The 13,102-nt window shown below is 49.3% G+C and overlaps 1 protein-coding gene across 1 annotated transcript; it reads left to right on the top strand.

The window, feature by feature from the left end:
• Nucleotides 1–353: 353 nt before the first annotated feature.
• On the top strand, nt 354–8,837 carry LOC146789117 (cis-aconitate decarboxylase-like). Its single transcript, XM_085631036.1, has 6 exons — nt 354–403; nt 4,763–4,832; nt 5,535–5,699; nt 6,837–6,929; nt 7,221–7,426; nt 7,916–8,837. Exons 1-6 carry the CDS (start codon nt 354–356, stop codon nt 8,835–8,837), a joined length of 1,506 nt encoding a protein of 501 aa, XP_085487162.1.
• The last annotated feature ends 4,265 nt before the right edge of the window (nt 8,838–13,102 follow it).

A 13,102-nucleotide genomic window follows, 5' to 3' on the forward strand; every position in this document is an offset into this window, starting at 1 on the left:
AGCACATATTGCTGGTTCAGTTTCAAGGTTCCTAGTGCATTGGTTAGAGGTGTGCTCGCCTCCACAGCGTACGCACTTTGGCTTCTGGTGACAGAAAGCAGAGGTGTGCCCCAAGCGCTAGCAGTTGTAGCACATGACCGGTCCTCGTTTTCCTCTAGGGGCTTCTGTGGTGACGGTGCAACTGCAGAGCCGTGAGACTGCTGAGAGGTCTGCTGGCTTCCCATCCTGGCTTGCCGACAGGGTTACCACAAAGAGGGGAAACTTCTTGTTCTTCTCCGCTGGAGAGACGATCTGCGTTATATTTTTGACTGGAATTCCAAGTTCCGATAATTCCTGAGTGATGTGCCCAAGGGATGCGTTTGCTAGGAGCCCGCGAATTACAAAGCGCTGAGCTTTTGCAGCGGTCAGTGAAAAGGTGTGGTACTCCATTTTCTGTTCTGTGAGCATGGTGGTCACGCTCCTGTAGTCCTCCGGTGTGGTGAGCATGATCTTGGCGTGGTCCTGCCGGGGCTTGATTGTGAAGGGGGCGGTGCAGTGTTCCTCCAGTAGCTCCACGAGGTCCTTGTGGGTGGCTAAGTTCTTCAGGATGATGGGAGGGATCTGTAGTCGCTTTGTGGGACCTGAAGAGGTCCCGGGTTCAGATGCCGTGTTGTCCTGGGGGTAGGCGTCATTGTCCTGGGTACTTTGGAGAACCAGGTAGCGGTTTGAGGTTGGAATCACGTTGTTTGCGGGGGGTGCGCGGGGAAGCTTTGCTGCTTTTTCTGGTGAGTTCGGGCATGACTCACGTCCTCTCTTTGTCTTGGTCTTCCATTCCATGTCATCTTCTTCGGTGTTGGCGGATTGAGCCGTGACGTCTGACTCCATGGTTGGTGCTGCTTGGTGGGGGTGCAGTGGAGCGCCTTGGGTGGCCGGGCGAGCCAGAGGGCAAAGGCCGAGCTTTGGGGTTCAGCCGCACAGGGTATGGACTCTCAGTCCCTCTCCACTGCGGTGCGCAGCCTGGTCCCGGTCAAGCCAGGGAGGCGCAGGCCCAGCACCCCAGAGGAGTGGGAGTGAGGGCGGAGCGAAGCGCGAGTCTCCCCCCGAAAATCGGAGCGCCAAAGAATCAAGCAATCAAGCAGGGCGCGTAAATGATGAATCTCAGTGCTAAATTAATTAGTCAAGCAGAGCGCATAAATGATAAAATGCAATCTGAACAAAAATCAATCAAGCAGAGCGCATAGATGATAAGTTGCAATCTGGATGTAAAATCAATCAAGCAGAGCGCATAAAGGATAAGATGCAATCTGAATGTAAAATCAATCAAGCGGAGCGCATATATGATGAATCTGAGTACAAAATTAATTAATCAAGCAGAGTACATAAAGGATAAAATGCAATCTGAATGTAAAATCAATCAAGCGGAGCGCATATATGATGAATCTCAGCACAAAATTAATTAATTAATTAATTAATCAAGCAGAGTACATAAAGGATAAAATGCAATCTGAATGTAAAATCAATCAGGCAGAGCGCATCAATAATACATTGTAATCAGATTATAAAATCAAGCAGCGCACGTTTAAGCAAGCAATCAAGCACCAATTGGCCTAAAAGGTAAGTAACGTAAGGAAGCAGGGCCCATCTATCACAAAGGATAGAAAATGGCGCTTACCGGTTCGACTTGCTGGCTGGCTGCTTGGCAGGGATCATGAGGGTCAGTCCTCAGGCCTTCTCTGCTGCTGGGAGGAAGCCACGAGCGTAGCTGATGCAGGGATCACTACCGGAGGCACCGTCGATGCAGGAGGATCCGAGCCGCCGATGTAGGAGGGTCCGATCGTCTGGGCGCTGGCACTGGATCAAAATGGCCTCCCAGGAACGTCGGGTCATCGTCTCAGCAGCACCACAAGGAACGTCCGATCATGGTCATCCTGTCAAAAAAAAAAAAAAAATCATCACTCAGCAGACTCTCCGAATGGTACAGCGACTGGCAGATCACCCTGAACACTAGCAAAACCACAGCAACACTATTCACCAGGAAGCTGAACAAAAACACCCAGCGATCCTCCTCAATGGGGATGAGATCAAATGGGAAAACAGCAGCTCCTACCTGGGGGTAACTATGGACTCTAAACTCACATGGAGACACCACATAGAGAAGACCTGCCAGAAAGCAGCAACAAAACTGTCTGCACTATACCCACTCCTGAAGACCAAGTCGATACCCTTGCAGAGCAAGGTGCGAGTAATCACCGCAATAATTCGACCAACCATGACGTACGCTGCACCAGTTTGGAGTGGCTGCCGCCCGCAGCTTCGGAAAGACCTGCAGAGACTTCAGAGCAGGGCATTACGGATTGCAGCAGGTGCTCCAATCTTCACAAGAACAGCAGACCTCCACAGAGACCTAAGCGTTGAGATGTTGGACGACCATCTCCGCAAACTCAACAGGACATTCTACAAAGGACTGGATCAAAAAGATAACCCACTGATCAGGAAACTTGCAGATATTTCTACAAACCCATTTGATCGCTACCCGAGGCCCATCGAAGCGCTAAACTTGTGAAACTGAAACAGCAACACAGCATCCAAAAACCCATCACTGCCTGAGGGCAAATCGCCCCGGCAGGTACCCAAAACTCTTCACTGTCAGAAGGCAACCACTGTGGCAGCCATCAAAAGCTCATCACCGCCAGAAGACATTTGGCAGACGAATACAAGACTCTGCGACAAAACTTGCTGACACTTCCGCAACCCAAATTGACCGCAACCCGCGGCCTATCACAGCGCTGACCTTGTGATCCACCCTCAACTGTGACAACGCGTCACACATCAATAAGACAACCTAAACAGCGACTAAAAAAAACTCAAAATGAATGTGGAGTAATGAGGCTATCGCCTCGGTATCCAAAAGCTCACCACTGTCAGATGGAATCTGACAGGCGAAAACAAGACACACGGACGAGACACTCCACCTGCCAGCACTAGAGGCACAACCTGCCCCTTCCTGTCAGCACGGGAGAGAGAGCGAAGGACAGTCCCAGGACAGGGACAGAAAAGACCCCTCCTAGGTGGACAGAGACCATCTATCTAGAAAGACAGCGACTGATTGAGACCTCTCTTGGAACTAAGACTGACTGCAGAGACAGAGGAGACCTCCCCAGAGACTGACTGACGCACCAGAGAAAACGTCACTTATGACAACAGCAGACATCAGTGCACAACATGCGCCTTCCAGGTGAGCCCCTGCTACCGCCATCGGGGTTTCGCAGCTGTAACCGCTGTATTTGAGTATTTTGCATCAGTTTGGGGGCATCATTTGTTTCCATTGGGTGAACGCCTATCTGTAGATCCCGAAATTCAATTTATTTTCATAGAGAGATTTGTTTTAAAACAGAGCAGAGAGTGCATTCACTTATTAGAAGTTGTACATGGCCAGAATACTAGCATTCTCGGAATTTTAAAATACTTTTTATACAGATATTTTTTTATACTTTTCCGTTTTTAAATTAACCTTTCTGAATAAAAGAATGGCACCTTTTATTCTTACCTCATCATGTAATTTTCTATCGTCTGCTCTGAGTCCATTAGTCATGTGTTTCTGTGCTGTTCATGATATGAATGTGCATGTCTACCGTGAGCATAACAGGAGCATTTTAGGTAATTAAGGTCTGTTGTAAGAGGAGTTTGGGACTGGATTGTAAGTTCTTCTTTCACAATGTGTAATAATGCACGTTACACAACGTTTTCAAATAGCCATTGTCTTTACAGGCAGCCCTGAGGGGAATTTTCAAATTAGCACTGTACTTTAGCCGATCAGAAGTCTGTGCCAATAGATACATGGGGTCCCAGATGACAGGATTGTGCCATTTGGTAAACACTGGTGCTACACTGTGCCCTTGGGAACATTGTCCATTTCACGCCCATGACAGAAGCAGGACGAACAGTTTCATACTGTGCAAACTGATATCATGAGCACACTGTTCCCGTGCCAACATCTCACCAGAGTGCCTGCACCAAAACAGAGACCACCTAAAGTGCTGATATGATGTGCCAAGGTGCTGGCATTATCTCCCAGTGCGCTGGCGTCATAGGCCAGAAGATGAGCATCCTTTGTCAGAGTGCTGCGACCAGATGTATGCCAACTTAAGGTGCTGGCATAACATACCAGTATGGTTCCTGTAGTGCCGGGTACTTTCATTATATGTCAGTGTGCTGACTTCATTTGCCAAGGTGTTGGGATAATTTATCAGAGTGCTGACATCACATGTGTGTCCAGATGCTGGCATCATATCCCAGGGTGGTGCAAATCCTGGGTGCTGTTCAAAGCGCTAGCGGCGCTGTTTACATGCACCAGGTTTGATCCTTGAGACAGAGTGGCTATGGTGCCAGCCTACAGCTAATAAGCAAGTTTAGGGATGTGTATAAACTAAGCGTTCACTGCTGATATGCCAGGCAGTGATGTCTTATGTGCCATGCTGGGAGAGGGCATGTGCCCTCCTAGGATTGCTTATATGCAAATCTGGGACTGCCCATGGGCCAGACTGAAGTTTCTCATTTGCCAGTCTTGGACTGCAGCTTGACAGACTGGAGCCTCTAACAGGAACCTGGGACCACCCTTAAATCTCTCCTCTGTTATGTCTCCTTCTCTGTCCTCTTTCCCTCCTCAGACTCGTTGCCCTCTGTTCTTCTAGCCCTTTACTCTCCTTTCCATGTTCTGATGCACTGCAACAACTCAGCTAATGTCACTTTGTTTCTTCTTCCAGAAGCCACAGGCCATCCTCAGGGTGTCTAGGCGGGTGCACACAGCGGCAGTGGAAGGTAAGTGTCTCTGCACTCACAACCCCTGGTATGAGGTCTCTCTGTATTTTGTGCCCAGTTACTGGTTCTGGTGTTCACCCCCCCCCCCTCCCGGTCTGAGACCTCTCTCTATGTCCTGGGTCCAGTTACAGGTTCTGATGTCACTGCCCCTGGTCTGTGACATCTCTCTATGTCCTGAGTCCAGTTACTGGTTCTGGTGTCACTTCTCCTGGCCTGAGACCTCCATCTATGTCTTGAGTCCAGCAACTGGTTCTGGTGTCACTCCCCCCTGGTCTGATACCTCTCTCTATGTCCTGGGTCCAGTTCCTGTTTCTGGTGTCAATCCCCTGGTCTGAAACCTCTGTCTATGTACTGGGTCCAGAAACTGGTTCTGATTTCACTCCCCCTGGTTATAGACCTCACTTTATGTCCTGGGTCCAGTTACTTGTTCTGGTGTCACTCCTCCTGGTCTGAAACATCTCTCTATGTCCTTGGCCCAGTAACAGGTTCTGGTGTCACTCACCCTGACATGGGTCCCTTATGTCATGGTTTCAGTTACTGGTTCTGGTGCTGCTCACACTGGCTTGAGACTTCTATGGGTCTACACTCCAAGGGTCCTGTGTAATGATTGTCCCATATACACATGATCTGGTTCTGGTCCGGATACGCTGGACCCTTGTCTCATGCCAACCCAGAGTGCCAGTAGTTCTGATCCTGTCTCGGCTTCTCATGCAGCGCTGGAGGTGAGCCCCCTGGAGAAGGCGGTCACCAGCAGCTTTGCTTCCTTCATACATGGAGTCCAGGTAGATCACCTGTCCCAAGCTGTGCAGCACCGAAGCAAGCGTATGATCCTAGACAGCATCGGGGTTGGACTGGTGGGAAGCACAACCCATGTGTTCAACACCGCCCTGGGATACTGCCAGGTAAGAAGAGACATGGAGCACACCAAGTAACATACCATGCAACACATGTCTGTTAAAACCCCTTCTAGAAAAACAGTGTGAAAATCAGCCTGGGTACTGCCAGGTAAGAGAGACATGGAACATGCCAAGCAAGGCATCATGCAACACACATCCATAAAAACACATAAAGGCCAACAGTGTGGCCACGTGCCAGGCAAGAGGTGACATGGTACACATCAGGCAACACACCTTGCAACACACATCTATAAAAATCCCTTCTAGGACAATAGTGTGCACTATCTCCCAGTAATCCTGCCAGGTAGGAGGAGACATGGAAGACACCATAGTCCGCAACATACAGTCATAAAAAAAACTTTTTAGACCAAGAGTGTGACCATCTTCCTGTGATCCTGCCATGTAAGTGGCAACAAATACCGCACCATGAAATACACCGTACAAGTCCAAAGCAACAATCATCCATTAAACCCCTCTAGACCTATGCTGATCACCATCTCCCTCGGATCCAGCCTGAGACACGGGCCACAACAAGCACACCCACTATTGACCACCAAGCCATTAAAAACTGTCGATGCCACAATCTCCTCGGGAGCCCATGTTTTAAAGGGAGGCAGGGTCCAAGCCAGAAAGCGCACCAGTTGTTTAGTTGTTCAGTATCACCAACAGATTTTACCTGCTTATCGGAGTCTTGGATCTAACCAAGCATCACACCATGGACTCCCCACCCATTAAATAACCCTCTAAACCAACATTGTGATCTGCTACCTGAAATAATAGGTAAGAAGAGAGAAAGACCAAGTCATAAAATCCACCTTGAGTTTTCACAAATCACACCCTAGGCTCCCTGCAGATATTAAGCAGTTAATATCTCGAGAGAATAGCAGGAGAGCGAGTATCATCTAGGGTAAGCAGATAAACATGGGGACCTCTGATCTCATACACAGCTGTCCTTCAGGAACTCTACTCCTGCTCATGGAGATCCCCGACCTGCTCCTGTCTTTCTCCTAATAGACCCCCCAGGTTTGAGATGTCCCATCCTGTGTTTAGAGTTGAGTTACCCATCCTCTCACAAGCTACCTTCTTCCTCCACTAGGTGTCTAGGAGCACTCTTCATTCATCACTTTATTCTCTCTCCAACAGGACATGTTCTCCTTGTCTGCGATCAGCTCTGTGTACGGAAGGAAAAGAATGAGACTCCCTCCCACGCTGGCTGCATATGTCAATGGAGTGGCGGTAAGGAATTTGACAGCTGCTTATCAATGTATCCATAGATCGTAGACTAAAAGTGGTGAAATTCTGAGAATTGTTTTAATGCTGTCTACTCCAGTGTTCAATCTTGTCTGTTTCCACTTCTGTAAAGAGACAGTATTGGGCAACTGTGCAGTCACTAAACAACATTTTAAAATATGGATCCTCCATGTCTGTAAATTGTTTCCGTAGGCCGATGACACAATCTCTCTGTTTAACATCACTTCCTAGTCCTCTTCTTGAAGGACCTCCTAACCCTCTTCTCCTCTTCTACAGACTCACTCCATGGACTTCGATGACACTTGGCACCCTGCCACTCACCCCTCGGGCGCTGTGCTGCCGGCTCTCATAGCAGCTTCCCAGATGCTCCCCGTGGGCTCCCGACCCAGTGGCTCAGACTTCCTGTTGGCATTCAACGTAGGCATCGAGGTGCAAGGAAGACTAATGCATTTCTCCAATGAAGCCAGCAATATCCCCAAGAGGTATGTGATGCCCACAAAGGACATTAATACCCCATGACCAACACAGAATGCCCTCAAGGAGCTGCAGTATCTCAATGCCATGGTTATGATGCTAAAAAAATAGGGTAAAAATAGCTCATGAGTTATGAGTGAGATCCCTAGAGGGGGTAATGTTATGATCTGTTCCTGAGGTGCAGAGAGGGCAGAAATATCCCCAAGAAGAGCCTGTGATGCAAACAAAATCATGTATGTGTATAGCACACAATGTAAACATGGTAAAGATAATTTTTCTGTTCACTGTAACTGGATTATATATTTATGTTGAGTGCCTGATTAGATTTTAGCATATTGTCAATGCCTCCTCACTGCATGATGGCATTAATGGTACATGTCTGACATGCTCCTAGCATATTTCATTACTTCACACTTATTATTAGTACTATCCATGCAAAACTATCCTGCTATTGTCCTTATTCCATGTCTGAGACTGTTCTTTGTATCTCCAATTAGATTCCACCCACCATCTGTTGTTGGCACCATGGGCAGTGCTGCCGCCACAGCAAAACTTCTTTCCTTGAATGCAGACCAATGTGCACATGTTCTGGCGATCGCCGCCTCTCTGGCAGAGGCACCTATGGCCAATGCAGCGACTCTTGCCAAGCCTCTCCATATTGGCAACGCCACCCGACTTGGGATGGAAGCAGAACTTTTAGCTGCCCGTGGAATGGAAGCCAACCCACTCATCTTGGATGATGTGCCCGGCTGCTCAGGGTTCAGTGCTTTTTATGGTGACTACCAGCCCTCGCCCCTGGCAGTGCCAGATCAAGATTACAGCTTTCTGTTGGAGAAACAAGACATCGCCTTCAAGAGGTTCCCAGCTCACTTGGGCATGCACTGGGTTGCAGATGCTGCCATCTCAGCCAGAAACCGAGTCATCAATATAATGGGCTCCTTCAACCCCGCTGCCATCCGCTCTATTCTTCTGAGGGTCCCAGTCTCCAAGTACATCAACAGACCCTTCCCAGAGTCTGAGCACCAGGCCCGACACTCCTTCCAGTTCAACGCCTGCACAGCCCTCCTGGATCACAAGGTGGGCATCTCTTCCTTCATTGAGGACAGCCTCAGGAGACCTGACCTCATCAATCTGTTGAAGAAGGTGGTGGTGGAGCACCCTGAGGACAATGTGGCTAACTTCGACAGGATGTACGGAGAAGTAGCGCTGCTCCTGGATATTGGAGAGATCGTGACAGGAAGATGTGATACCTTCTATGGACACTGGAGAAAACCCCTCAGCCAAGAATCACTCCATGAGTTATTCCGCTCCAACGCTAGCTATGTATTCCACCAAGACCAGGCAGAAGCAATTATTGAAGTGGTGGAGGAGATTGAGAGCCTGGAAGACAGTTCACAACTAGCATCCTCTCTGTGGTAAAGGTGTAGACAGCTCACACCTGGTAGCCTCCCTGCACTAAAAGTGTTCAATCAAAATACATCCCTCTCACAAAATTTGAATGACCTACCTGGTGCACTCTTCTTTAACATAAGTTGTTATACACAAAATAGAAAATCGCCTCAAGGAAAGGAACAGTACCTAAACATTACATAAAATAATGAGTTACAGCCATGTACTCTCCTCTCATTAAACGTGCTGTCATGTCTTACAGTACAACAAGGTCCTATTTTGATCCGCACAGATATAGAAGCATCAGGCTGGCCAAAAACAATAGGATTAATATTCCTAGAACCTCATTAGTACTTTGTAAGGGCTGTACATTTTTAAAAATGTATTTATTGTTATTTAATGTTTGTTTATTGTTTAATATAAGCCCTGATCTCACTGAAATATCATCTCTGCTTCACAATGAATGATCCGCCCCCTGGTGGCCAAAGTAAGGGTCAGCTTGACTGTCAATTTTATTCCAGTATTGAATTCTCCGTGCTCCGCTCTCTCACGTGTACTTTTCTACAACCACAGGACAAATTAGGTCAATGCAAGGACTTTCTATTCGTCTCTCATGTTTTGTCAGTGAAATATATTTTGTGCTTTCTGTTGTTATTTATTTAATTTTGAATAAACTCCCTGTATTTATTGTACAGTGATTGTAATTTTTGATTTAAAAATAAGCTGACATTTTAGATGCTAACTTACAGGGCAACAACAGCTTGGTGCAGGGAGAATGGAGCATCTCACACTTAGGTGCCGATTCCGATCCGGTAAAAATAATTTCCGTACGACCCGCATTTGTATTTTTTTACGTACGAGTCGCACAAGTACCGTACAAACTGGCAAGTACGAATGGGACGTGAAAAATAACTACGAATAGTGTTGGGAAAAGTCTACGAGCGTGCGTCGGAAAGTGTCCACGTCCGAATATCATCTGGAAAAGTGTACGAAAGTGATCCGGACAGTTCAACTTACAAATCATAAAACACAAGTACGAGCGCGCAAGTACGATCCCGACCGCCCGTCCGAATACACAATCGCACGTAAAAAGGCCCGTACGGAGCCAACGCTGAAGCACACATGTACACGGGTAAACTCATGCCCATGTACGAGCCGTACACCCCCCCATAAGTCTGCACCGTACACCACCCTGTCCGCACTGTACCCCCAGGCCCCCCCACCGCATTTACTTGCCGCACACCAACACCGTACCCCAGCACCCTCACACAGCATCGCGAATGTAAGGATCGTACCTACGCGAAAAAGACACATACAGAACCAGGACAGTGGAAAACAGCACAAGGAGGGCCAAAGCGACTCGCACAAAAACACAAAACACGTCTACACGACAAAATACAACTCAATGACTGACCTGCCACATCCAAACTGGCCAACAGAGGCCCCAAACACAACCACCTCTTATAAAACACCCACCAAAATTCAAACACAGCAACACCCACAAATTGACCAATAAAAAGGGCCCACATACACAAACCATGAGTCCTTGCAACAGACCTACTGCGGACAGAGCCCACACACAAACCACCCCACATAACTCATACCTTAGCTACACCGCCACTCACACACCTACACACAACCTCCCCCACAAACATCCCCCTCTTCACATTCACACACACACACATACACACCCAAACACACTAGGGGTGGGCGGAATTTGCGAACTCCACTTCCGCAAATTATCGCGAAAATGTTTAAAATTATCGCAAACAAGCGGAAATATCGCGAAGATGCAGAAGTTTTTTCCAGCATGTTCGCGAGATTTTCTGCATGGTTGCGGGTCGCCAACTTACCCATGTGGTTGCTAGCGGGCACGGCCATCTTGTTTTGAGTTGTCTCGCGGTGCATGATCGCGAGAAGAAAGACGTGATCGCGCGACGCATGACGTCACTGCGGGCGCGAACTGTCGCGAGACAGCGCAAATGGCTAAAAACAATACAACATCTCATGGAGAACGCGACCGGATCAAGAAAACTTGTCGGCGAACGCAGGGATTCAGGTAAGGCGATCACGCGCGCGCGAGAATGTGTTATTTTACAGCACGAGCAAGAAACAAATTATCGCCAAGCTGTGGAAAGCGGAAATTTTGACAATTTTGCGCTCTCCGAAAATGTCAAATTATCGCAATTTCCGCGAACGGAACGAAATTTTCGCCCAGGCCTACCACACACCCACAACTGCCCACACCCACACCCCACACCATGCCCACAGACAAGAATCCAAAGTTCACTATGGCGGAGCTGGAGCTCCTTGTCAACGAAGTCATCAGAGTCGAGCCACAGCTGTTTGGAACAATGGTCAGACAGACCAGCATAGCTGAAAAATCTGCCATGTGGCAGAGGATCTTCGACAAGGTGAATGCTGTTGCGCCCGTTCGAAGGACCAGGCATGAATGCCAAGCCAGGTGGTACGATCTGCGCAGGGCGGTCAAGAAGAAGATGAATGAAGAACATGCCCAGACCAACATCACTGGAGGTGGGCCGCCCCGCAGACCCGTACACTACCATCCCTGGGAGAAGAAGGTGATGGCCATGCTACCGCCGGTGGGACTACACGGAGTGGAAGGAGTCGCAGAGCCTGGTGAGTACACAAACAACTCACGTAACATGGGGGGAATGGCATCCACACCCCAACCACAAAAAATGCACGCACCTACCCCCAAGCACTCACCGCACACAACCACACTCAATAACCACGCCCATGCCACGAACGTCACCATTCACCCTTCACAAATCAAGGCAAGGCCATGTCCAAGGCTACAACAACCACAAACACAAGACTGGATGTCCGGGAGGCTGGGAGGGTGGGCCCCACACAACACATCGTGAAAATGAGACGCAGACAACAATGTCCTCAGCCCATATGGCATAGGGATATACCCATGCACAATGCACAGGGACTGGCAAACTACTAACAAGGTCGCTGACACTGGGCCCTGCTGTATGCAGCACAAGGCCCTCCTGGGACCACTGTACACTCAAACACCAACTCTACAAGCACAGGTATCTAGCACAGGAACTCACACACACTGTCATGCCAGCATACACTATGAGGGGACACACACATCACCTGGGAGACCCAATTACAACTCACACTACACACAACAGCACGCCCGGTCACACACCCCCGGGGCAGGCAACGGATACACACACTTCCACAATGGACGTGTGACACAACAAGACCAATCCAGAGCCAAGTAAGCATCAGAGCCAGGCGGGCAACTAGAGCCAATTTCCGGTGGGGGGGGGGGGGGGGGGGGCAGAAAAAGAATTCGGGGGGGGGGGGGCTAAATCTTCCGGCCATAGGCAGAGTGGCTGTAAGAAGGGGTGAAAACACAACAAAAGCCTCATTAACGAGTAAATGGTCTTCCAAAGACCTGTGAAGTACTCGGGTCCGGCTGCAATTAGACAGACGCCAGCCCGCGAGGCTGTCTCAGCCGGGCTGACACAAATTACGGGGGGGCTGAAGCCCGGTGAGCCCAATGGGTGTTGCACGCCTGATCAGAGCCAAGTATCTACAGGTCACACACTCAGGAGAACATCCCAATCTGTCCCCCGCAACATACCCATCCCCAAGTGGACACTGAGAGGAATGCTAGGGACATCCAACTACCTGGGGGAACTGTGTCAACTTGAATATGCATGAAACATCGATGTGGCATGAAACAGCATTAACATTGTCTCTCTCTCGCACACAGGGCAACATCGACGATCTCCCCCCAACACTGGGGGGGGAAGAATCACAGTCCCAGGCACCGCGTGAAGACGATCCCACCGGCAGCGACGACTCTCACCACTCCGTGGATGACCCCGACCAACCTGGCCCCTCTGGTGTACAAGCACCTGCAGCACCTGCGTCAGGTACATCTGTGCCAACCACCATTCCTGCCACATCCCAGGACACACCCAGGATCCCTGCTCGCACTGAACAACACAGCCAGTCTGACCAGGAGGGACAAGGTTCTGCGGGCACCCAGGAGGAGGCAGACAACCCTGCCAATGCCATCCCTCAGGGGTCCAGTAGACCCGATGTGCCCACAACGGCAGGCCAGGCTCGTGTGGGCAGGGGTGGTGGGAGTGGAGGCAGGCGGAGGCGTGAACCTGACCAGCCAGCTCAGGACCCCGGTATGTCACACATACGCAACATCCTGGACTCATACCGGCGTGACACCAGAGGCATGGACCAGGTCGTGTCCAGACTTTCCGGGATGCAGGGGACCTTCGATGAGATAAAGA

This window comes from Triturus cristatus, chromosome 10, assembly GCF_964204655.1.
Source record: "Triturus cristatus chromosome 10, aTriCri1.1, whole genome shotgun sequence".
Taxonomy (NCBI): Eukaryota; Metazoa; Chordata; class Amphibia; order Caudata; family Salamandridae; genus Triturus; species Triturus cristatus.

What these genes read in the sequence shown, in the direction of transcription:
- LOC146789117 (XM_085631036.1), top strand. Translation starts at nt 354, where the DNA reads ATGCGTTTGCTAGGAGCCCGCGAATTACAAAGCGCTGAGCTTTTGCAG. An exon ending in AGCGCTGAGCTTTTGCAGCG is followed by an intron (nt 404 to 4,762) that starts GTCAGTGAAAAG and finishes GGCCATCCTCAG; the next exon opens with GGTGTCTAGGCGGGTGCACA. An exon ending in CCGCCCTGGGATACTGCCAG is followed by an intron (nt 5,700 to 6,836) that starts GTAAGAAGAGAC and finishes TCTCTCCAACAG; the next exon opens with GACATGTTCTCCTTGTCTGC.